The 25,392-nt window shown below is 50.3% G+C and overlaps 1 protein-coding gene across 7 annotated transcripts; it reads right to left on the bottom strand.

The window, feature by feature from the left end:
• Nucleotides 1-593: 593 nt before the first annotated feature.
• On the bottom strand, nt 594-21,946 carry PLIN3 (perilipin 3). Of its 7 annotated transcripts, none has more exons than XM_069591438.1 (9): nt 21,831-21,904; nt 18,647-18,728; nt 14,174-14,280; nt 13,080-13,278; nt 12,838-12,920; nt 11,403-11,700; nt 6,378-6,577; nt 4,980-5,105; nt 594-1,411 (listed from the first exon to the last, which is right to left on the bottom strand). In XM_069591438.1, the coding sequence occupies exons 4-9, from the start codon at nt 13,249-13,251 to the stop codon at nt 1,067-1,069; spliced, it is 1,224 nt and encodes a 407-aa protein (XP_069447539.1). In that variant the 5' UTR covers nt 13,252-13,278; nt 14,174-14,280; nt 18,647-18,728; nt 21,831-21,904; the 3' UTR covers nt 594-1,066. The 7 variants fall into 7 exon arrangements, with proteins under 7 accessions (XP_069447539.1, XP_069447540.1, XP_069447541.1 ...); XM_069591439.1 differs by having other exon boundaries at nt 21,805-21,893; XM_069591440.1 differs by having other exon boundaries at nt 594-1,408; nt 21,831-21,892.
• Nucleotides 21,947-25,392: the final 3,446 nt, after the last annotated feature.

The following is a 25,392-nucleotide window of genomic DNA, read 5'->3' as shown; positions in this document are numbered from 1 at the left end:
TGTTAGTTGCTCAGTCGTGTCTGACTCTTTATGACCCCAGGGTCTGTAGTCTGCCAGGCTCCTCTGTCCATGAGATTCTCCAGGCAAGAACACTGGAGTGGGTTGCCATTTCATTCTCCAGGGGGTCTTCCAGACCTAGGGATCAAACCCGTGTCCCCTGCATTGGCAGGTGGATTCTTTACCACCTGAGCCACCAGGGAAGCTTGATGATAACGGGATCATTCTCTAGAAACATACTGATACGTCTCCAGTCAATACCGTTCAGGTGAAAAAAGACATTAATATGTCCGGTCAGTAATGTGTTAATTGAATCCCATTTGTAAAGTCTCCTTTGCCAGGTGAGAAATCGGGTCATCAGCATCTTTCGGGGGTCACACAGTTCCCCCACACGCCTGAGAAGGCCCAGCACAGGAAAAGTGGTAGGCTTCTCCCTTCCTCTGGCTGCCTGGGATGTGACAACGGGGGCAAGACTCTGGCAGGTGAGTAGGGGGGAGATGAAAGACCCCCCACAGCCCAAGAAGGCCATACAGAGACTCCAGAGTTGTGCAGCTGCTGAAAAATAAAAAAACCACACACACACATATACACATATATATGAGGCCTGGACTTTGCAGGTAAAATTTATTAAGGCAGCACTGAAGCCTCCCACACCCAGGGCTCGCTGGGCAGGCCTGAGCTCCCTCCTGCTCCAGACTGTCAGCTGCCCTGCCCCCATCTCACCCCTAAGAGGCGCACCTCCCAGAGGTCCAAGTCCACTAGCTTCAGGCTGATATCCAGGGGCCTCAATGTAGAAAAAGGGTGTGGGATGTAAGAACTATATTCCTGGTTTTTAAGGAAGAAGAAAAATTTGGAACCCTCTAGAAAAAAACATTTTTTTCCCTGGAACTCTTGTCCTGATGACAGATGTGATGCTCAGGACACGCTTCCTCCAAGCATGGAGAGGATGAGGGACAGGTCAGATTTGAGAACCTCAGCTTCCTGAGGTGCGTTCCCAGTGAGGGGTCCCCTGTCACTCGCCAGCCCCTGGGAGAAGCCTGGAGCCCTCTGAGCCCTCCTCCAGCCTCCCCTATTTCTTCTTTTCTGGAGCTTTCTCGACGACTCCAGGGGCGAAGGGGCCCACCAGCCACGTGATGGGTGTGTTCTGGGCCACATACTCCACCAAGTGGTCCAGGGCCTCTCGGGCCCTGGCCACCTGCTCACGGCTCCGTGTCAGGACGCTGCTGGACAGATCCTGGAAGGAGTGGATGCCAGAGAAGGTGGCTTGGAGGTCCTCTACCTGCTGGCGAGCCTGTAGCGCCTGATCCTTGATGTGGGCGGGCAGACCCTGGAGGCTGGAGCCCAGCGAAGCACAGGTGGTCTGGAGCTGCTGGGTGATGTCACGGAACATGGCGAGTGTCTGAGACTCGACCTGCTGAGAAGGGGCGGGTGGGGGCGTGACATCAAGACCCTTTTCTTTGGGGGTTACAGGACTCAAGAAGCTTCCCAGGTGGCTCAGCGGTAAAGAATCCACCTGTCAATGCAGGAGATGTGGGTTCGATCCCTGGTTCGGGAAGATGCCCTGGAGAAGGAAATGGCAACCCACTGCAGTATTCTTGCCTGAGAAAATCCCATGGACAGAGAAGCCTGGAAGGCTACAGTCCACAGGGTGGCAAAAAGTCAGACACGACTTTTGACACGACTGAACAACAACAGGACCCAAAGACCAGGAAAGAGGAAATGGGGGTATTCCACCCACCTTGGGGAAAGCCTTTCCCTAGGGCACGGAGGCTCAGAATACCAGCGCTTTGAGTTTCAAACTGTGCCGGATAATTGCTGGTCAAATTGAAAAACAGGCACAGAGATATTTTTGAAGAAGATACACAGAACAATAAGCACATGAAAAGATGTTCAGCCTCATTAGGCATCAGGGAAGTGTGGCTCAAACCCACGATGAGACACGCCTCACCCACACTAGGATGGTTTGGGTCAAAAAAGACGGATATGGGGGCTTCCCTGGTGGTCCAGTGGTTAAGAAACTCCCTGCCAAAGCAGCGGACACCGGTTTAATTCCTGGTCTGGGAAGGTTCCCACATGCCTCAGGGCAACCAAGCCTGTGCACCCCGGAGCCTGTACTCTGCAACAAAAGCAGCCACCACAGAAAGAGCCCTGTGCACCAAAACAAAGAATAGCTCCCACTTGCTGCAGCTAGGGAAAGTCCGTGCAACAACAAACACCCAGCACAGCCGAAAAACAAGACACATATGGGACTTCCCTGGTGGTCCAGTGGTTAAGACTCCATGCTCCCAATACACGGGGTCCGTGTTCCATTCCTGGTCAGGGAACTAGATCCTGAATGTTGCAACTCAAGATCCTGAATGCCACAACTAAGCCCTGGAACAGCCAAATAAATTTGAAAAAACAAGATCGAACAGGCCCTGGCGAGGATGGGAAGAAATTGGAACCCTCATATATTGGAGCGCAGCAGTCACTTTGGGAGACGGTCTGACAGTTCCTCAAAATGGTAAACTGTAAGCCTAAGTAAGCACTTGACTCAGCAATTCCACCCCCTAGACTTCCGCCCGAGAGAAAAGAAAATGCACGTCTGTGCCAAGACTGGTACACAAATGCTCAAAGGGGTGTTATTCACAGCCGCTGAAAGCGGAAGCAACCCAAATGCCCATCTGCTGGCAAACGGGGACACGGAATGTGGTCCATTCACACACCGTGACGTTCTTCCGCCATATAAAGGGGCGAGGCCCTGACACTTGCTGCCACGTGGACGGACCTCAAGGATATGATGCTCAGTGAGAGAAGCCAGACACAGAGGGCCACAGGGCCTATGATTCCGCTGATACGAAACATCCACAGAGACAAAGTACATTTGCGGTTTCCAGGGCATGGAGGAAGACAGAGACTGGCTGCTGTGATACTGGGGAGACAGTCTCCTCTTGGGGTGATGCAAATGCTCTGAATTATTAACACAGTTCATAGTCATACAACCCGTGAATATACTAAAAGCCACTAAATTGTACACTTTAAATGGGTCAGTTGTACAGTATGCGAATTATATCTCAAAACTTCTTTATTTAATTCTGGTCTCACCGTACAGTATGTGGGATCTTAGTTCCCTGAACCAGGGATTGAACCGGGGCCACAGCAGCGAAAGTCCTGAGTCCTTAACATACTGGACCACCAGGGAATTCCCTCAAAACTTTTTTTAAAGTACAAGATACTGAATTTTACACCTCAATAAATTTGTTTTTGAAAAAGTGTGTTGTTGTTGTTTTTTTTTTAATGAGAAGGTCTGGAAGAACTTTTGAGGGAGAAGATGTAAGCAGTTGGGGAGACCATAGTTGAGATACATGTCCTTGAAAATTCCTGAGTCTGGGGAGGAAATCAAAGCAGGTAGGGACCCTAGGCTGTCCTGAGCCTGGTCAGCTGAGGACTCTGGCTTTGAACCTGGCCAGGAGGTGCTGCCAGGATCAGTATCTATTTTCTCTTCAGCAGTTGGGGGTTTGGGGGAGATGGTTTTAAGTGGTTAGGGTCTGAATGAGCAACAGTTTTACAGAGACACTCACAATATCTTTAGAAATATCATTTTTTTAACACTATGTACCTTATGTGTCAATGTGTGTGTAAAATAACTCATATACCAGGAAACTCACGCTTTTAAGTGAACAATTCAGTGATTTTTTTTTTATATATAGTACATTCACCAGGTAGTGCAACCAGCCCTTCTATCTAATTTCAGAACATTCCATCACCCCAAAAGAAACTCCAAAAAAAAAAAGGGAATTCCTTGGCGGTCCCATGGTTAGGACTCTGAGCTCTCACTGCCGGGGGCACAGGTTTGATCCCTGGTCGACAGATTTGATCCCTGGTCAGGGAACTAAGATCTCAAAAGCCTTCTGGCTTGACCAAAAAATAAAAAGCACAGAAAGAAAAAGACACTCCCTCCTCACTTACCCCTCTCCCAGCTCCCAGCAACCACTCATCCACTCTCTGTGTCAACAGATTGGCCTGTTCTGGACGTTTCCCATCAACGAAATCCCACCCCGTGTGTCCTTCTGTGCCTGCTTCTCTCACTGAGCATCGTGTTCTCAGGGTCCGTCCACGTGGCAGTGAGTGTCAGGCTCCCCTCCTTTTCACAGCTGAGTGGCACTCCCGTGTGTGGAAGGACCACATTTTGTGATGCATCATCTGCTGGTGGACATCTGGGCTGTTCCACTTTGTGGCTGTTGTGACTCAAATACTGCTATAAACACGTATGTTCATTTCACCTTAATGACCCTGCCGATGGTCCTGCACCCCATTCACAGATGGGGAAACTGAGGCCCAGCGAGGTTAGGCTGAGAACGTGCAGTGCTAGGATATTAAAAGAGTCCCTAACACAGAGAGGCTATGGTTCAGAATGAGGCACGAGAATTGTTTAAAGCAGCAACTCAGTGAAAGCCTGGATGAGGGGCACCACAGGTGGCAAAAGTCAGAGCTCGTTCAAGAGATCAGCGCTTGCCATGGGCTGGAGGGGCCAGAGCGTGCTAGCGAGGAGCTGTCGTGAGGAGCCTGGTAGGCACATATGAAGGATGTCACGGGACGCTGGGATGGGGGAGAGGAGTCACTCACTCGGTCGTGTCTGACTCTGTGACCCTATGGACTGTAGTCGGCCAAGAGCCTCTGTTCACGGGATTTTCCAGGCAAAAATACTGGAGTGGATTGCCATTTCGTCCTCCAGGGGATCTTCCCGACCCAGGGATTGAACCCGAGGAGTCAGGACTCAAGAAAATGAAGCATGGCTTAGAATTCAGCAGGTGGAGACCCATCCCAATCAAGTGCCCTGTGGTTCAGAAGCAATACACGCACCCAAGAGTAGAAATCCAGGCAGGCATCCTGGAGGAGTTGTCATCAGGTCCTGAAGGCAGTTAATGGGAGGAGAGGCAGGGGAAAGTATGTGGAGAGGGGAGCCAGGGCCCCAAGCACCCAGTGCCACCCCAGGTAGGTACCTCTGGCTTGGCCGCGTCCTCCTCCGGGCCCTGCAGCCGCTTCTGGTTCCAGCCAAGCCACATCTGGTGTAGTTTCTCCTGACCCTCCACCAGCTTCTGATCGACGCCCTGCTTGATGGTTTCCATCTGGGGCAGAAGGAGATAGACGGTGGCTGCCTCAGGGCTTGAATGAAGCTGGGAGAGGCCCTGGGGATCCACAGGAACGCTGGAAGAGGCAGGAATCCACAGGGAGCCCAAGGGGTTGGAGCCCTGAACCCTAGGATCTTAGGCCGTGACTGCATTTGAAGACAGGTATTCAAAGTGATTAAGCTAAAATGAGATCATTAGGGTGGACCTAAAAGATGCTTGCTCCTTGGAAGAAAGGCTATGACGAATCTAAACAGCATATTAAAAAGCAGAGACATCACTTTGCCAACAAAGGTCTATATAGTCAAAGCTATGGTTTTTCCAGTAGTCATGCATAGATGTGAGAGTTGGACCATAAAAAAGGCTGAGTGCTGAAGAACTGATGCCTTCGAAATGTGTTGCAGAAGACTCTTGAGAGTCCCTTGGACTGCAAGGAGATCAAACCAGTCTATCTTAAAAGAAATCAACCCTGAATATTCATTGGAAGGACTGATGCTGATGCTGAAGTTCCAATACTTTGGCCACGTGATGTGAAGAGCCGACTCAATGGAAAAGACCTTGACACTGGGAAAGGTTGAGGTCACAGAGGATGAGATGGTTGCATGGCATCATTGACTCAATGGACATGAATCTGAGCAAACTCCGGGAGATAGTGAAGGACAGGGAAGCCTGGTGTGCTAGAGTCCATGGGGTTACAAAGAGTCGGACAAGACTTAGCAACTGAACAACAACAACATTTTTATATGACTGGTGTCCTTAAATAAAAAGGGGCTGTTAGGTGGACTTCCCTGGTGGTGCAGTGATTAAGACTCTGAGGCTCCACTGCAGCGGGCACAGGTTCAATTGCTGGTCGGGGAGGGAACTAAGCTTCTGCATGACGCACAGCGTGGCCAAAAAGAAAATAAATGAACGAAATTTTTTTTTTAAGGGGGATGTTAGTACACAGACGTATGACGGGATGACCAGGTGAGGACACAGAGAGAAGACACCATCCACACGCCAAGGAGCAAGGCCTCAGAAAGAACCAACCCTGATGACATCTGGATCTTGAACTCTCAGCCCCTAGACCTGTGAGGCAGTGAATGTGCGTTAAGCTGCCCAGCTCGGGGTACTTGGTACCCAGCAAACTCAACAGGACTGCAACCGCACGAGCCGGCCCAAGCAGATATGCAGACTGGGGAGGAATAAGCCACCAGGCTTGAGGCGGGCTCACTGGGGCGTATGCTGCTTGCCACTGCCCTCGCCACCGAACCCTCTCACCATGGACCTCACCAGGATAAGCGTCTGTGACAGCTGGTGCAGGGCCTCCTGTGCCCTCTGCCTGGTGTTCTGCAGTTTGCCCAGAGAGTGTTCGTAGGCCCGCTGGCGCAGCCTCTCCGACAGGGAGCCCAGCCGCACGAAGTAGCTCTGCTCCTGGCGCTGCTGGGCCACCGAGGCAATGTCGAAGCCCTCAAGGGACGTGGCGAGGCGGGCTGCGGTGGGGAGGCAGGAGAAGCATGGTGAAGGCAGAGTTTATGCCCCGGTCTGCAAGTGTAAAAGGATCTCCCTGCCTTGGCTTTTTCCTCATCTGTGAAATGGGTAGGATGGGGGCCAAATATCCTGGGATTAAGAGGCCTTAGACTAATGTGAGGGTCTGAAAACTACGATCCTTGGACTGTATCTGTCCTGCCTCCAGTTTTATACGATCCAACCCGTGAATACAATTGTGCATGTTCGTTATACGCTGTCTAGAGCGGCTTTCAAACTATAGTGGCAGAGTATGTGGCCTCTTAGCCTGCAGAGATGAAAATATTGTCTGGGAATTCCTGGTTGGTCCGGTGGCTAAGACTCTGCGTCCAATGCAGGAGGCCTGGATTCAATCTCTGGTCACAGAACTAGATCCCACACACTGCAACCAAGAGTCTGCATGCCTCAACTAAAGATCTCGTGTGCTGCAACTAGGACCCCGTACAACCAAATAAATAAATAAATATTTCTTAAAATATATTCATTGTCTGATCCTTTACAAAAAAAGTTGGTCAATGTTGCCTGTATAGGTCCTAGCATATATTAATAGTGGTTAATCTTTTACAATGTTCTAGGTGCTCTGCATTGGAGAAGGCGATGGCACCCCACTCCAGTACTCTTGCCTGGAAATCCCATGGATGGAGGAGCCTGGTAGGCTGAGGGTCAGACACGACTGAGCGACTTCACTTTCACTTTTCACTTTCATGCATTGGAGAAGGAAATGGCACCCCACTCCACTGTTCTTGCCTGGAGAATCCCAGGGACAGGGGAGCCTGGTGGGCTGCCTTCTATGGGGTCGCACAGAGTTGGACACGACTAAAGCGACTAAGCAGCAGCAGCAGCAGCAGCAGCAGCAGCAGCAGCAGGTGCTCTGCATGCATTTTGTCTTTTTTTTTTTTTTTTTTTCTGGCCATGCTGTGTGGCATTCGGGAATCTTAGTTCCCCGACCAGGAATTAAACCTGTGCCCCCTACATTGGAAGCCTGGATTATTAACTACTGGACCACCAGGCAAGTTCCTCACATGCATTCTTGTTAAATCTTAACAGTTCTAATAGGGAAGCGCTGTCATCCCATTTTTACAGATGGGGAAACTGGGGCTCAGAGAGATTAGTTGACTTGCTGAAGGTCACACAGCTGGGGCTCCACAAGTCAAGATCTGACGCTAGGCCCCATGTTCTTATCCATGACATTTGACTCTCCATGAGGAGAAGTCTGAGCCACAAGAGAACCATCTTCACAGCAGTTAAGGAAAAGTTAGGACTGTCTAGTCCAGAAAATACCCGTAAAGTTACAAGGTAACAGGATGGAAATCCATCTGTCTTGATAGTTTTTTCCTATCTTATTCTGCTCCCTGTAGACTTTAATATAGTAGCTCTTAAAGTCTGAGTTTTGTAAGTAACCTCATCTGGATCTGAAATGCCCTGTAGCAGGGTCTGCAAATACAGCCCCTGGGCTGAATGCCACCTACTTTCGTCAACAAAACTTTATTGACATGTAGTCATACCCATTCATTTACCTACTGACTACACTTCTGGGCTACAATGACAGAGTTGCATAGTTGGAACAAAGGCTGTATGGCCCCTAAAAGCCCAAGTTATTTACCACCTGGCCTGTCAAGAAAATGCAGTCCCCTGAAAAAGAGTTATACTTAAAAATAAAAAAAGGAAGCCCCCTGGTGGTCCAGTGGTCCAGACTCCAAGCTCCCAGTGCAGGGAGCCCAGGTTCAACCCCTGGTCAGGGAGCTAGGTCCCACATACCGCAACCGAGAGTTTACCTACTGCAACTACAGAGCCTGCCTGCCGCAGCAAAAACTGAAGATTTGGTCTGCATTCTGCAACCAAGACCCGGAGCAGCCCAATAAAATAAGTAAATAATTTTTTAAAAGTAAATAAAAGTAAAAACTAAATGAGAAAGATAACCAACGAGGACCTACTCTATAGCAAAGGGAACTATACTCAATATCCTGTAGTATATTCTCTTCCTCTAATGGAAAAGAATCTAAAAAAGAATATATTCATGCATGTATGTAAAATGGAATTACTTTGCTGTACACTTGAAACTACCACAAACTGTAAATCAATTATATTTCAATAAAATTTTTTTTACCTTCAAAAAAAGGATTATACAATGTATAAAACAAACAAATAACTGAACAAAAATACTAAACACCCAGGACATTTAGAAGCAACAAAAACAAAAGTTGGCATCTTGGGAAAAACACACTTGCCCCATTTTCCTGACCAAAGGCAAGTCTGCAAAGACTAAATCCAAACCAACAATATTCTGAACCCAGGCTATTGGTCACAACTTCTCCATGGCCCTCTGCGAACCCTGGAGCTCTGCCCTCAGAAGTGAAAGGAGCTTTGTTATTTAGGCCAAGGTTGTCTGGCAACTGACTCACTGGAAAAGACCAATGAGAAATGACTCATTGGAAAAGACCTGATGTGGGGAAAGATTGAGGGGACAACAGAGGATGAGATGGTTGGATGTATCACCAACTTGATGGACATGAGTTTGAGCAAGCTCTGGGAGTTGGTGACCGACAGGGAAGCCTGGCGTGCTGTAGGCCACGGGGTCACAGAGGGTCAGACACGACTGAGCAACTGAACTGAACTGTCTGGCAGAGTCCAGGCATGTGGGAGCAAGCTGGCAGGGCCCCTGGAGGGCGCAGGTGCCCTTGGCAAAGGGGAGACCCAGGAGATGGGGGTGCAGGGCTGTTCTGGCAGGAGCCCATGAGCAGCATCCCAGCTATAACATGGCACATTAACTCACAGGCTCCCAGCACCTGAAGCCCTGCTCTGCACAATGATTTCATCCTTAGTTGCTGTTGTTTATTCACTAAGTCGTGTCTGACTCCTTGTGATCCCCTGGACTGTAGCCCACCAGCTTCCTTTGTCCATGGGATTTCCCAGGCCAGATTAGTGAAGCTGGTTGCCATTCCTTCCTCCAAGGGATCTTCCCCACCCACGGATCTAACCCACGTCTCCTGCATTGGCAGGCAAATTCTTTACCACTGAGCCACCAGGAAAGCTGTTCATCCTTAGCAGATGGACACAAAAGAAAGAAACTCAAAGCTGGTCAGATAGATCTGTTCTCTGAAGTGGCTCCCAGGCCTGGCTCACAACCTGCCTCCCTGCAGACTCTGCATCTTCCCCTGCCTTCTGCTGACCAAGACTCACAGCTGCATCGTACTCCGTCTGAGCACTAGGAGGGGCCAGCAGGCACTGAACTTGGTGTGCAAGATGGAAGACATCAGCTGGATCCCTTCCTTCAAGAGATACAGGGTAAAGTTTTGACAACTCAAAGGCCAAGTGACATGAGACCCTCAACCCAGGAGCTGCAGGGCCTGAGATCATTGGCCCTGCTCCCCCTGGATGGAGCGTGGGGTCTGGGTACACGTGGCCCTCGGGGACCCTTGTTGCCATGGGCACTGGTGTGTGCAATACTGGTACGGCTGGAAGTCCCCATCACGGTGTGCAAAGGATGGCTGTGCCTTGAACGCAGAGCCAAGGCCAACACCATGAGCCATAGGTATATGAAACCATGAGTAGGACTGGCCTCTTTGTCTCAACTTTCACCCCTGGTTTATTCCTGCCACCATCTGGTCCAGCCCCATCACAGCTCACCTAGACCAGCAGGGTCACCTGAACCTGTCTCCTTCGCTTCCCACCCCCGGTGTCTTTCCCATAGTGGCCACCAGAGGGCGACTGTGAACAGAGTCAGGCCCCGCCCCCTCTGCTCTCAGCCTTCCAGGGTTCCCATCGCCCTAGGGGTAAAAGACCAAGTCCTCCCATGGCTCACCATCTGCTCCTGTACCCTCGCTGCCCTTCCCTCCTCCCTCTCTCTCCCAGGCTCACTCTGCTCCAGCCACACATGCCTCCTCCCTGCTCCTCCCACACACATCAGGCACAACCCTGTCCCCTGGTCTCTCTGCTCAGACAACACCACAGCTTCATAAACGTCAGGGCAAGGTCACCTCCTCAGAAACATCTCCTTTAATCTAATTTCTGTACCCTTTAGGTTCCATGAGGGCAAAACTTTGTTCACTGACATATCCCTAGAACCTGGAAGCAGGTTTGGCATATAACCGGTGCTCAGGGTTTGAACAAACAAATAGATGCCTGGGTATGGGTGGACTGATAGAGAAGAGTTTCAGTGATTTTATTCGGGGACTTGAGCACCTGCTGGGCACCAGACAGGGGACACAGCTTCTGCTTTGTGGAATCAATGACTAGAGAAAAATCAGAGCCAAGCTGAGGTTTCAGGACACAGTATGAACAAGGAATGGTGTGATTTTAGAGGTCTTATGGGGGTGTGTGGCATGTGAGCACAAAGCTGGAGGTGGAAGGGAACGAGGCATCTAGACGTCATGTAAGGGTTTCTGGTAGAAGAAAAGGCCAGTGCAAAGGCCCCGGTGTGGGAACATGGTCAAGGATGGGCAAGGAGGCCAGTGAGGCTGGAGAAGAATGAATGAGGGCAGGTGGGTAAGTACAAGGGAACTTCCAGGAGGACTGAGGCTGTTACCAACAGGGAGATGGGAGCCCTGGAGGGCTGCAGGGAGAGGAGGGGCCTGACTTGAGTGCTCACAGGCGCCCTCTGGAGGCTGCTTCAGGGAGGACAGATACCATGAGCCAGGGCAGAGGAACCAAGCTGACTGAGGTGGGCTAAGACAGAAGGGGAGAGGGGGCAGGGACCAGACAACAGCCTGTGAGGGACAGACTCCAGGTGGCTAGGAGGGACCCATATCAGATGGTCTGGGGAGGGGCCCCAGAGTCAAGGCCTGCACTCACCGAGCTCAGCGTCCGTCATGGGCAGGTGGTTGTCCACCCACTCCTCCGACTTGCCCAGCACTGTGTCCACCCCGCTCAGCACCATCTGGCCCACACGGGAGCCCACGACCGAGTGGACGCCACTGGCCACCATGGACTTGGTCAAGTCTACGCCGCTCTGCACAGCACCCCGGGTGACGTCCACTGCCTCGGTGACTCGGGAGGCCACAGTGTCCTTGGCACTGGACACTGTGCTGGACACAGCCTGTCGGGCCCCTGACACCTTGGATGACACAAGCTCCTTGGTGTCTTCCAGGACCTACAAGAAGAGCCAACATCAGCATCTCCCTTCTCCCCTCGTACCTGGGTGCCCCGACCCCTGCACCTCTAGAAGGGGTGGGCTGGAGGGAGGCACTCCAGCTCCCTGGTGACCCTGAAGGGTAAGAGCAGTTAAGATCACATGCTCTGGGGCTGGATGGCCCAGTTAAGAGTCCTTTGCTTGATATATCCTAGCTGTGTATCCTCAGGCAAATCACTCGACCTCTCTGGGCCTCCACTTCTTCGCATGGTGTTATGGGCTAAAGGGTACTGAAGCCCCCAGGACTTCAGAATGTGACCATATTTAGTGATGAGAACTTTAAGGCAGTAATTAAGGTAAAATGAGGCCATCATAGTGGATCCTAATCCAGTCTGTCTACATGCCTTGGGGCCAGAAAACCAAATCATAAAATAGAAGCAAGACTAACAAATTCAATAAAAACTTTAAAGATGGTCCACATCAAAAAATCCAAAGTAGATTAAATAAAAAATAAAATTTAAAATAATTAAAATTAGTAACTGAGTTCCTCAGTCATACTGGCCACCTTCTAAGGGCCCAACACCCACATATGGTTGTTGGTTTCCATACTGGATGGTGCAGAGAAAGAGCATGTGCAGAGAAAGTTCAGAGACCCGGCAGCCTGGTCCACAGAGAAGGAACGGCATGTGCAAAGGTCCTGAGGCAGCTCTGAGACGGGTGTGTTCACTGTCTCTGCTTTTCCCTGCCTCCCCAAGATGAAAGTTCCATGAAGGCAAGGGCTCTGTATCCATCACCCTGTCCCGAACATGTGGGCACTAATGTGACTGAACTGGAGGATGGAGGTCAGCGCGGATAGAATGGAGCAACTGAGGTGGGCGTAGAAGGTCAGGAGGCAGTGGAGCTAGACCAGGTGGGACCACCAGAAACATTCTGGCTTTTGCTCCAGGCAAGGTGGAAGACCCGAGGGGGCTTTGGGCATACCTGGCTGGTGTTCAGAATGTTCCTCCAGCTGCCCAATGGGGAGAGGGTGGGAGAATAAATGCAGTCACATTTGTCTGCTATGGGTTAAGCTGAGACCACAGACCCCCTACCCAGGTAGGCCCCCAGTCTTAGCAGAGCATCCTCCCCACCCCGCCCCTCACGGAGGGGGTTAGTCACCTTCTCCGGCGGCTGCTGCAGGATGGGCAGATTCTCCTCCAGTTTGTCCAGCCCTCTGTGGGCGTACTCACTGGCCGAGGTGACTGTGGGGGTGGGATGGGGGTGGGGGCGATAGACAGCTGATGGTCACTGTGCATGCGCATCCCTCGGGGTCTCTAGGAGAGTCCACAGACACTGCCCCGCCTCCCCCACCCGGAAATAGGCCGGAGTGGACGGTCCATGGGCTCCCATGCTTCACTCACGCTGGGGTTCCAGCTTGGACAGGATGGGCTGGGCCCCACTGACCGCGGCAGCCGTGAGGGTCTTCACCCCCTTCTCGGCCGCGTCGCAGACAGTCTTGACGTGGGGGTGGCTCTCCTTGGTGGATGTGTAGGCGGCGGACACCATGTTGCAGGTGGAGCTGATGAGGGGCATGCCGGCCACGCGGTCCACCACGCTGGGCTATGGGCAGAGAGGCTCAGGCCGCGGTCGTGGCTCGTCTCCCCTCCCTCTGCACTCATTTGGTTGCACAAGCCAGGAACTCCCTGGTTCCGCCAGGCGCTTCCTCTGTCTCGGCCTGGCAGCTCACTTGTTTGAACATGACCTTGACACCCACAGTGTGCCAGGCGGTGACAAGACATGAGAACCCCACTGTCCTGGAGCTCAGATCTAAAACTGACGTCAGTAAACTATGCCCCCAACCCCCCACCCCAGGGCCAGCCCACTACCTGCTTTTCCTTTTGCCTATGTTTTTTTCTTTTTTCTAACAGCATTATTGGAATCTAGTTCAAACGTCAGAGAATTTCACCATTTTGAAATGCACGATTCAGAGGGTTTTAGTGTGTTCACAAGGTTGAGTAACTCTGTCTAATTTCAGAACTTATTGATCACTCGCAAAAGAAACTTGCTGTCACTGACTGTCACACCCTTGCCTACCGGCCCCTGGTAACCATGACTCCACTTTCTGACCCTGGATTTGTGCCTCTTCAGGACGCCTCCCAGAAAAATGGAAGCACACGTGGCCTTTTGCGTCTGGCCTCTTTCGCACAGTGATATTTTCAAGGTTCCTCCATGTAGTCGCGTGTGCCAGCGCTTCACTCCTTTTTTAAAAAATTGTGGTAAAATACACATAAAATTTACCATTTAAATAATTACGTGCACAGCTCAGTAGCACTAAGTATACTTACACTGCTGTGCAACCGTTGCCAGCATCTATCTCCAGATTCTCAGCTTCTTAAACTGAAACTCTGTCCCCTTGAAACACTGATTCCCCTCTCTTAGCCCCTGGCCCTACCATCTACGTGTCTCTATGGATTTGACTCCTCTAAGGACTCTTGTGAGTGGGATCAGACAGTACCTGTCCTTCTGTGCCTGGTTTCCCTCACTGAACATGCCTTCAAGCTTCGTCCACACTGCGCTGCATGTCAGTGCCTCACTGTTTCATGGTATGGTATCCCATGCTACCTGGTTTTCATAAATAAAGTTTTATTGGCACATGGCTATTCCCATTCATTTATGTATTGAATACAGCCATTCTTAACTTACAAGAAAGTGAAAGAGGAGAGTGAAAGAGTTGGCTTAAAGCTCAACATTCAGAAAACGAAGATCATGGCATCTGGTCCCATCACTTCATGGCAAATAGATGGGGAAACAGTGGAAACAGTGTCAGACTTTATTTTTCGGGGCTCCAGAATCACTGCAGACATTAAAAGACGCTTACTCCTTGGAAGAAAAGTTATGACCAACCTAGACAGCATATTCAAAAGCAGAGATATTACTTTGCCAACAAAGGTCCATCTAGTCAAGGCTATGGTTTTTCCAGTGGTCATGTATGGATGTGAGAGTTGGACTGTGAAGAAAGCTGAGCGCCGAAGAATTGATGCTTTTGAACTGTGGTGTTGGAGAAGACTCTTGAGAGTCCCTTGGACTGCAAGAAGATCCAACCAGTCCATTCTAAAGGCGATCAGTCCTGGGTGTTCATTGGAAGGACTGATGCTACAGCTGAAACTCCAGTACTTTGGCCACCTCATGCAAAGAGTTGACTCATTGGAAAAGACTCTGATGCTGGGAGGGATTGAGGGCAGGAGGAAAAGGGGACGACAGAGGATGAGATGGCTGGATGGCATCACTGACTCGATGGACGCGAGGCTGAGTGAACTCCGGGAATTAGTGATGGACAGGGAGGCCTGGTGTGCTGCGATCCATGGGGTCACAAAGAGTCAGACTCGACTGAGCGACTGAACTGAACAGAACCTACAACAGCAGAACTGAGTAGTCAGACAGGCCTTGTGAGCCTCAGTTTCCTGACCCATAAAATGAGAATTCATTTCTGTCCTAAAGGAGTTGCAAAGGTGACCCATGTGAAGATGCATACAGAAGACTTTAGTCTCATAGGTGCTACCTGTAAAATTTGTTCAATCACCAGTCCCAGGAGGTTGGGAGTATTATTCCAATTTTACAGACAGGTAAACTGGGGCAAGAAGAAGCTAAGTAAGTCATCCAAGGTCACAAAATTAGCCAATGGCAAAGCTGGACCTTGGACTCAGGCAGTCCTCCTTCAGCATTTGCCCAGGAGGTCTCTTCAGAAGTTAATCACAAATTTACCACAAAATCCAGCAATGCTGCTTCTATGAGTCTACCCTAGAGAGAGGAAAACACATGTCCACGTAAGACTTGTACATGAATGTTTTCACCAGCACTATTCACAATGGCCAAGAAATGGAAAAAATCCAAATGTCCATGAATTCGTGAATGGATAAAGAAAATGTGGTATAAAGCATGTTTTTAAAAATTCATAGCCTCCAAGAACTTCCCTCGTGGCTCAGTGGTAAAGAATTCACCTGCCGGTGCAAGAGGTACAGCTTCCATCCCTGGTCCAGGAAGATACCACGTGCCACGGAGCAGCCAAGCCTGTGCGCCACAGCTAATAGCCTGTACTCTAGAGCCCGGGAGCTGAAACTATTGAGCCCTGCCTCCTAAAGCCCGTGCTCCACAATAAGCCCGTGCTCCACTGCGATGAGAAGCCCCCAGTTGCCACAGCTAGAGAAAAGCCTGCACACACACAGACACACACACAGACACACACACACACACAAATATACCCTTCGAAGGGCTAACAGGCAGAAAAGACTCTCCACATCACAATTAGTTAGGAAAATTCAAGTCAAAACTGCAATGAGATACCACCTCACACCCCACGCTCACTGTGATGGCTACTATCAAGTGAACAGATATTAATAAGCGATGGTGGGAACGTGGAGAAACTGAAGGCCTTGTGTGCTATTAGCGGGAAAGCAAAATGCCGCCGCCACTATGGACAACACTATGGTGATCCTCAAAACACTAAAAATGGAATTACCATATGATCCGGCAGTTCCACTTCTGGGTATACAGACAAAAGCAGTGAAAGCAGAGTCTCAAAGAGACATCTGTATACCCATGGTCAAAGAAGCTTTATTCACAACGGCTAAAACGTGGAAGCAAGCCGAGTGTCCTGTGGCCCATGCACACAGTGGGACAGGATTCAGCCTTAAAAAGGAAATTCCGACACAACACGGGTGAACCTTGAGGACATTATATTCGGTGAAATAAGCGAGACACAGAAGGACAAATACTGTGTGATTCCACTTACATGATACCTAACGCAGAAGGTTCTACTTTTTTTTCAGCTGTCCCCTGTGGCTTGTGGAATCTCAACTCCATGACCAGGGATCCAATCCTCACCCTCTACAGTGCAAGCACAAAGCCCTGAGACCACCAGGGAAGTCCCAGAAGGTTCTATTTTTATAAACGTGATTCTACTTATTTTGCTTCTACAAGATGTCCAATAGGTAAATCCATCGGCAGGAAGCAGGTTAGTGGTTGTCAGGGGCTGGGGGAGAGGGGAACGGGCGTGACTGTTAGTGGGTGTGGGGTTTCAATTTGGGGTGAGGAAAGAGTTCTGGAATAAGATAGTGATGATGGTTGTACACTGTGAATGTACTTAATGTCACTGACCTGCACACTTCAAAACAGTTAAAATAGTATATTTTTATGTTATGTGGATTTTTCCATAATTTTTTAAAAGGAATGAGAAAATTAATAAGGACCTACTATATAGCACAAAGAATTCTACTCAATATTCTGTAATCACCTATGAAAATAGAATCTAAAAAACAGTAGATATACGTATAACTGACTCACCTTGCTGTACAGCAGAAATGAACAACATTGCATTAATAAATTATATTATTAATTGAATTAATAAAAGTCAACTGTTGCTGTTGTTGTTTAGTCGCTAAGTCATGTCTGATTCTTTCGTGATCCCATGGATGGTAGCCCACCAGGCTCCTCTGTCCATAGGATTCTCCAGGCAAGAATACTGGAGTGGGTTGTCATTTCCTTCTCCAGGGGATATTCCCAACCTAGGGATCGAACCCTCGTCTCTCACATCCTGCATTGGCAGGAGGGTTCTTTACACAGAGGCACTGGGGAAGTCAAAATACTCCAATAAAAATCAATTTTTAAAAAAGTCAGGGGACAGAGCACCGACAGATGCTATCGATACAACACAGAGGGACCTCAAACAGATAACGCTCAGTAAGAGGAGCTAGATGCAAAAGGGTATTGTAGCGTATGTCTCCATTTATACGAAATGTCCAGAACAGGCAAATCAGCAGAGACAGAACCTAGATAAGGGGTTCCCAGGAGAAACAGAAATGACGAGTGACTGCTGGTGGGTACAGGGTCTTTTTTGGCGGGAGATGAAACACGTCCAGTGTGGTGGTGACGGCTGCATATGGGTAGTTTACTAATAATCATTAAGTAGTACTCTTCATAAGGGTAAACTTTTTAAAAACGCTTCATCATCTTTTTTTTTTGTTTTGCCTTGTTACAGGGCATGTGGGATCTTAGCTCCCCCACCAGGGATTGAACCTATGCCCCCTGCAGTGGGCATGCAGAGTCTTAACCACTGGACTGCCAGGGAAGTCCTCATAAGGATGAATTTTATGGTATGTGTGTACGCATCTGTTAGTCACTTAGTCATGTCAGAGTCTTTGAGACCCCAAGGACTGTAGCCCATCAGGCTCCTCTCTCTATGGAATTCTCCAGGCAAGAACGCTGGAGTGGGCTGCCATTTCCTTCTCCAATTATGGCGTGTGAATGATACCTCTTCCCTGGTGGCTAAGATGGTAAAGCGTCTGCCTACAATGTGGGAGATCCGGGTTCAATCCCTGGGTTGGGAAGATCTCCTGGAGAAGGAGATGGCAACCCACTTCAGTATTCTTGCCTAGAAAACCCCACGGATGGAGGAGCCTGGTAGGCTACGGTCCATGGGGTCGCAAAGAGTCAGACACAATTGAGCCACTTTCACTTTCTATTTTTAAAAAACTGTTTATTAAAAGGGGCTTTGGGGAACTCCCTGGCAGTTCAGCGGTTAGGACGCCTAGCATTCACTGCTGAGGGCTTGGGTTCGATCCCTGGCTGGGGAACTAAGATCCCAAGAGTCCTGGCATGGCCAAAAAAAAAAAAAAGGTAGCAGGGGGAATTTTATTTAAACTGAGAAGAAGAAGTGGAAATAGAAACTGACTTTCTTAGAAGGAGGACTCTGATATGTGCATTAGAACTGGCTGGGGGAGCCAGGCAGTTCAAACAGAGCTGCACCCCTGTTCTCCCAAGAGCCCTGGGAACCCCAAGTTCTCCCACCTTCACCTGTTAATGGGGTACCTGCTAGGGTCTAGAACTCGACCCACTTGGAAGGGTGTCTCTAGACCCCCCTGTGCTGCCAGCAGCCTTCTGCCAAGGCTCCCCGTGTGGGAAGGCCCTCCCACAGATCCCGGGCCTTCCTCACCTGCTGTACCGGTTCCTCTGCCGTCACCTGGGTGCTGGCAGTGGCTTCAGTCTCGCCAGCGGACATTTCTCAGAGGCGCGCGCTGTGAACAGAAGGACTAGTCAGGGCACAGCCTGCTTCTCGCTTCCCTCCACGGGCAAGTCCGGGTTCACCCCTGCCCTCAGGGCTCCCCCACCCCTCCAGTTTCCTAGAACTCTGCCTCTAGATCAACTACATGCCCTTGTGAGCCTGTTCAAAATGGTGCTGACTCATCAGGTCAGAAGTCTGCATTTCCAACAAGCTCCCAGCTGCTGCTCGAGCAGCTGGTCTTGGGGCCACAACTTCAAGGGCAAGGTCTGCGCACAGCCCTCCAAGGGCTCACCTGTATCAGAGTTTAGTCACTCAGTTGTGTCCGACTCTTTGTGACCCTGTGGACTGTATCCCACCAGGCTCCTCTGTCCGTGGGATTTCCCAGGCAAGAACACTGGAGTAGGTTGCCATTTCCTTCTCCAGGGGATCTTCCCCACGCAGGGATCAAGTCTCCTGCATTGGCGTGTGGATTCTTTACTGCTGAGTCCCCTGGGAAGCCCCACCTGTATCAGTACTATGGTGCAAAACCCCTGGAGTTGGCAAGTTGTCAGTTACTACTGGGTTTCAAGACATCTTCCCTTTGACCCAGAAACCTCACTTCGGGGACAGTCCCATACTGGTACTGCCACGTGGACAGAGATGTGCGTACCGGTGTTGCTGAAAAGAAGGGCAATAAAGATAGATAACAATGGTAGCCCAGGGCAGTGGCTGAAGACTGTAAAACTCACACATAATTGACACAGCCCATGTCTGGGAAGATGCCGTGGAAAAGGGAATGGCTACCCTCTCTAGTATTCTTCCCTGGAGAATCCATGGACAGAGGAGCCTGGTGGGCTACAGTCCTTGGGGTCGCAAAAGAGTCGGACACTACTGAGCGACTAACACAAGATATTGATAAGAGACCAAAGGTGTGAGTGGAGCTAAAGTTTTTGCTTATAAATCTTTAAAGAGACACAGGAAGAAAGATCGTTGTAGCTGGGGCAAGCCTCTGACTTGTGAGCCAAGTAGATAATACTATCTGTTCAAACAAAAAAATAACATTGAAAAAAAAAGCTAGAGAGACCATGCCTGGCCCCAGTGCAGGTCCGTCATGTCAGTTTCAGGGACATGGGGAAATCAAAAGAGAGGTTCCCTGCGTGAATCTAATGCACATATTTGCAGGCATGACAGCAGCCGCAGGTGCTCCACTTTCCTGGCCAGGTGGAAAAACTAGAGCCTCGTCAGATTACATTTCAGGAGTCCCAGCCCCACCTATGCTGGGCAAGTGGGCAGGGAGCTGATAACCTCATAACCTGATAACCTGATAACCTCAGTCCTCTTATCTGTAAAATGGGGCTAACCCTTCCTTAAGGCTGGTTCTCCAAGTGCTTCTTTTTTTTTTTTTGGTCATACCACATGGCATGTTCCCTGACCAGGGATCAAACCTGTGCCCCACCTGCAGTGGAAGCTCAGAGTCTTAACCACTGGACGGCCAGAGAAGTCCCCTCACAATGAATGACCCCCAGGGTCATTCTAGAAGCCTCTGGTGAACCCCTGACCTCGAGTCTGAGCATTTTCTTCCAGACATTGTGTTTGCCATTCCCGAAGTGGAACCCAGGCTTCTCAGAACCTGGGAAGTGGGTAAAGACCCTGCCTGCCAAGGCAGGAGACATGAGAGAGGAGGGTTCGAACCCTGGGTCGGGAAGATCCCCTGGAGAAGGAAATGGCAGCCCACTCCAGTATTCCTGCCTGGAGAATCCCATGGAGGGAGGAGCCTGACAGGCTACAGTCCATGGGGTCACAAAGAGTTGGACGTGACTGAAGCGACTTAGCGTGCACACACAAGAGTGGAACCCGGCAAACCCATGTTTTGAGAGCACCAGTTCTGGTGTCCAAACTGGGTTCTAATCCCAGCTCTGCAACTTGCTGGCTGTGGGAGCTTAGGAAGGCAACACCCGTTCTTGGAGCCTCACTTCCCACATCTATGAAATGGAGGTAACCATTCCTAGCACAGAGTCCCTGCGGATTGGAGGAGAGATTGCGCGTGCGCACTTAGCTTGGGACCTGGCATGTAGCAGGCGCTCAGGAAACGGATCCATTTCACACCACTCTGTCTTCCACACAGAAACTGGTGAAACCAGCCAGGATTGAGCTTCTGCTTGGTACAAAGGTCCCCCACAGGGGAAGTGGGGAGAGAAGGCACATCCACCCGGGTGATCATCACCTGACTCCTGTTCTCCCCCTCATCCTCCCCAGAGTCTGAGTTCAGCTGGACGGCACACAGGTCCTCCCTCCCATCCGTTTTGTACATCCAGTCCCTCTGGAATCGGTTTAACCAAGGACGGCCATTGCAGATATCACACCCCCCTGCCCCATAAAAGTCCTTGGGGGTCAGCAACCTGCCTGCAGCGGGCCTCAGCTGTGAGAGCAAGAACTGGCTGAAACTGGAGTCACGCAGCTGTCCAACTGCAGCCAGGATATGCTAAGATCCAACTTCCAGAGTTCTCCCGAGAAGGAACCCAAGCCTTGGCTCTGGTTTTACAAACGTCCCAAGGACTCAGATAAAGGGTAGGCCTTCCCACCGCCACTTTGTGCAATCCACTGGCCACACCACTCAGGAAAAGGGGGCGGGATTGGCCCCAGACCCTCCCAGAGTCAGCTGGGGTGCCAGAAGGAGGGCAAGGGAGGGGCCAAGTCCCCAGGCGGCAAAACCATTTGGAGAGGAAGGGGCTTTGCTAGGCAGAGGGATTGCTCCCCTGGTCGGGGTTGGGGGGGAATTTCTACGCGGAATGGGCTACGGCTTGTCTCCAAAGTGCGTCAGCAATGCAGGAGGATGTGGTTTGGGACGGGGAACTTGGACCCCCGCCCCATGCTGCCACTTCTAGGGTGTTCTTTCGTGCACCTCCCCCCCGCCAAAGTCCTAGATATTGAGAGAAGAAAGTCTGAACGTCGAAGCCTGTTCCAGAAGTTTAATTTCTCTGAGGAGGGAAGAGTGCTCAGTCCAGGCTGACCCCTCTCCAGGCCGCGGAGACAAGCAGAGTCCCCAGGAAGGCCCTCCCTGTCCCTACCTCCCTTAGGGCACCCCAGGACTCAGCGGACCCTGCCCCCACCTCAATCGGGGCCCCTGGCCTCTCACCGCGGTCAGCGGGACGTCCAGGGCACAGCCGCCACTACTTCAAAGCCAGCTCCAAAACCGTCCTGGGCCGGACCAAGACCAGCGTTTATATTTGGGGGCGGGCGCCCGGGAGTGACGGGTCGGAGGACCAATCTTGTTGGGAGCCGCCTGCCGCCAGGCCACGCCCCTCGCCCGGCTTGGGACGTTGGAGCCACAAGTGAAGTCCAGGAAAGGCTGAACTAGGGCGCCCTCCCAACTGTACACCCAGCTGGCAACACCCGTACGACCCCGGAGCCAGCCCAGGAGAGCCCCTTCCCCGTCTGGGACCCTGGGAACTGGGCGATGGGAGATGATCCTAGGGTCCCCTTTCCTTACCCAATCGAGGCTGTGAGAACTCAGAGATCATTGCGTGAGGCCTCCTTCTGTCAGGCGCCACCACTCCATCCCGACCCCTCCGAACAAGGGTGATGGAGCCGGCCCCATCTAGCATTATGAGCAACTTGCCCTGACCTGTATCGTGCCACTCAGTCCTCACAACACTTGGTGTCCCTTTATCACCTCATTTTACAGCTGAGTAAGCCGAGGGAATACCAGACCACCTGACCTGCCTCTTGAGAAATCTGTATGCAGGTCGGGAAGCAACAGTTAGAACTGAACATGGAACAACAGACTGGTTCCAAATAGGAAAAGGAGTACGTCAAGGCTGTCTACTGTCACCCTGCTTATTTAACTTCTATGCAGAGTACATCATGAGAAACGCTGGACTGGAAGAAGCACAAGCTTAAATCAAGATTGCTGGGAGAAGTATCAATCACCTCAGATATGCAGATGACACCACCCTCATGGCAGAAAGTGAAGAGGAACTCAAAAGCCTCTTGATGAAAGTGAAAGTGGAGAGTGAAAAAGTTGGCTTAAAGCTCAACATTCAGAAAACTAAGATCATGGCATCTGGTTCCATCACTTCATGGGAAATAGATGGGAAAACAGTGGACACAAGTGTCAGACTTTATTTTGGGGGGCTCCAAAATCACTGTAGATGGTGATTGCAGCCATGAAATTAAAAGATGCTTACTCCTTGGAAGAAAAGTTATGACCAACCTAGACAGCATATTCAAAAGCAGAGACATTACTTTGCCAGCAAAGGTCCATCTAGTCAAGGCTACGGTTTTTCCAGTGGCCATGTATGGATGTGAGAGTTGGACTATAAAGAAAGCTGAGTGCCAAAGAATTGATGCTTTTGAACTGTGGTGTTGGAGAAGACTCTTGAGAGTCCCTTGGACTGCAAGGAGATCCAACCAGTCCACTCTGAAGGAGATCAGCCCTAGGATTTCTTTGGAAGGAATGATGCTAAAGCTGAAACTCCAGTTCTTTGGCCACGTCATGCGAAGAGTTGACTCATTGGAAAAGACTGATGCTGGGAGGGATTGGGGGCAGGAGGAGAAGGGGACGACAGAGGATGAGACGGCTGGATGGCATCACTGACTCAATGGACGTGAGTCCGAGTGAACTCTGGGAGTTGGTGATGGACAGGGAGGCCTGGCGTGCTGCGATTCATGGGGTCGCAGAGTCGGACATGACTGAGTGACTGAACTGAACTGAACTGAATTGAAGCCGAAGCCCAGAAAGCAGGAACCAGGGACAGTGCAGGGGCCAACCCTCTCTGACTCCTGGATCAACTCCCTCCTGAAGGCACATCATTGGGATTCCCCCACCCCACCACCAGCCCCCCAAATCCTTTATTTTCTTTGCCTATAAACCAAGGTCTCAAACTCAAATGGCCCCAGGAACCAGGCAGAAGGTAACTGCTTCTGCTAAAAAAAAAAAAAAAAAGTGACAGCATGCCTTTTCTCCAGGGAGCAGAATTTTAACCCTGAGGGAGACACTCTAAGGTATTCACAGATCCATGGGGATTCCAGACTTAGACAAAGTGTTCTCCCTCTTAAAAAATTTGACCAAGTGAAAATCAATGGAGCTATGTGGTAGAGTTTTCAGAGATTTTGGGAATGTTCTTGAACTCTGTGCCACCCTGTATAGTGGCCACCAACACCATGTGGCTATTGCACACCAAGAAACTGAACATACATGTTTAAGTAACTACAAGCAACTTGTCAGATTTCTGAGTCTGAATCCCCAGGATGATTAAATCAAGTATATAAAATTATCAAAGAAAAAACTTTCATATTTGTGGCATGCTTTCCCCCCAATCCATTCATTTTCCTAGTCATTCATTCGACAGTTCTTACTGAGCTGCTGTGCTGGGCGAGGGGAGGCCAGGAGCAAAAGGCAGGTCCCAGCCTTGTGGTGCTCACCACCCAGTGGGGAATGGGCCATAAACAAGATAAGTGAGTGCAATGCACAGTGGGTCAGGTGGTGGTAAATGCTACCAAGAAAAGCAAAGGATTGAGAATGTGGGGGTTGCACTTTTTAATAAGGTAGACAGGGGTGGCCTTTTAGAGTGCCATCTGAGTACAGAAAGGATGGAGGAGAGGAGGGAGCCACAGAGAAATCTGGGGAGATCTCTGATGATAGAAACAGCCCATGCAAAGGCCCTGAGACTGGACCATGCCTAGCCAATTGGTTGTTATTGTTCAGTTGCTCAATCATGCCTGAATCTTTGTCACCCCATGGACTGCAGCATGCCAGGCTTCCCTGTCCTTCACTATCTCCCAGAGTTAGCTCAAACTCGTGTCCATTGAGTCAGTGATGCCACCCAACAGTCTCATCCTCTGTGGCCCCCTCCTCCTCTTGCCTTCAGTCTTTCCCAGCGTCAGGGTCTTTTCCAATGGGTCAGCTCTTCGCATCAAGTGGCCGAAGTATTGGAGTTTCAGCTTCAGCATCAGTCCTTCCAATGAGTACTCGGGGTTGATTTCTTTTAGGATTGACTGGTTTGATCTTCTTACTGTCCAATGGACTCAAGAGTCTTCTCCAGCACCACAGTTCGAAAACATCAATTCTTCAGCACTCAGCCAGCCTTCTTTATGGCCCAACTCTGACATCTGTAGTGAATACTGGAAAAAACATAGCTTTGACTAGATGAACCTTTGAATTGGAGATACACTTAAAACATGATGGAGGGACTTCCCTGGTGGTCCAGTGGCTACAACTTTGTGCTCCCAAAGCAGTGGGACCTGGGTTTGATCCCTGGTCAGGGAACTAGATCCTACATGCCACAACTAAGACCCAGCACAGCCAAATAAATTAGTTAAATATTTAAAAAAATGATTTGACTGAGGCAAAATGAGGAGAGGGAGAGAGCTAGAGGAGAATGGGTCTGGGATGGGCAGAGCTCAGAGAAGTGATTTGTCCAAGGTCACACAGCTGGGAAGTCACCAGGAGATATGTATGACTGGTAGCCTTCAGCTTCTGAGTGGCCGTCAGTGCTGGGATGTGGCCAAAATACCCCTGGTCAAGCGGATGTAACTCAGTTCTGATTTGGAAAATAAGGTCTTGATGATTTTGTCCCACATCTTCAACCCTGGTATGGGGATCGTCTCCACCACCTCCAGTCTCTTGTGAGCACAGCCAGGAGTGCACGCGTGGGTGGGGAGGGGAAGGAAAGGTGGCCACACCGTGGGTTCTTAGC

This window comes from Ovis canadensis, chromosome 5, assembly GCF_042477335.2.
Source record: "Ovis canadensis isolate MfBH-ARS-UI-01 breed Bighorn chromosome 5, ARS-UI_OviCan_v2, whole genome shotgun sequence".
Taxonomy (NCBI): Eukaryota; Metazoa; Chordata; class Mammalia; order Artiodactyla; family Bovidae; genus Ovis; species Ovis canadensis.
The sequence above is the reverse complement of the archived record's forward strand: the minus strand, read 5'-3'. Positions and strand labels throughout refer to the sequence as shown.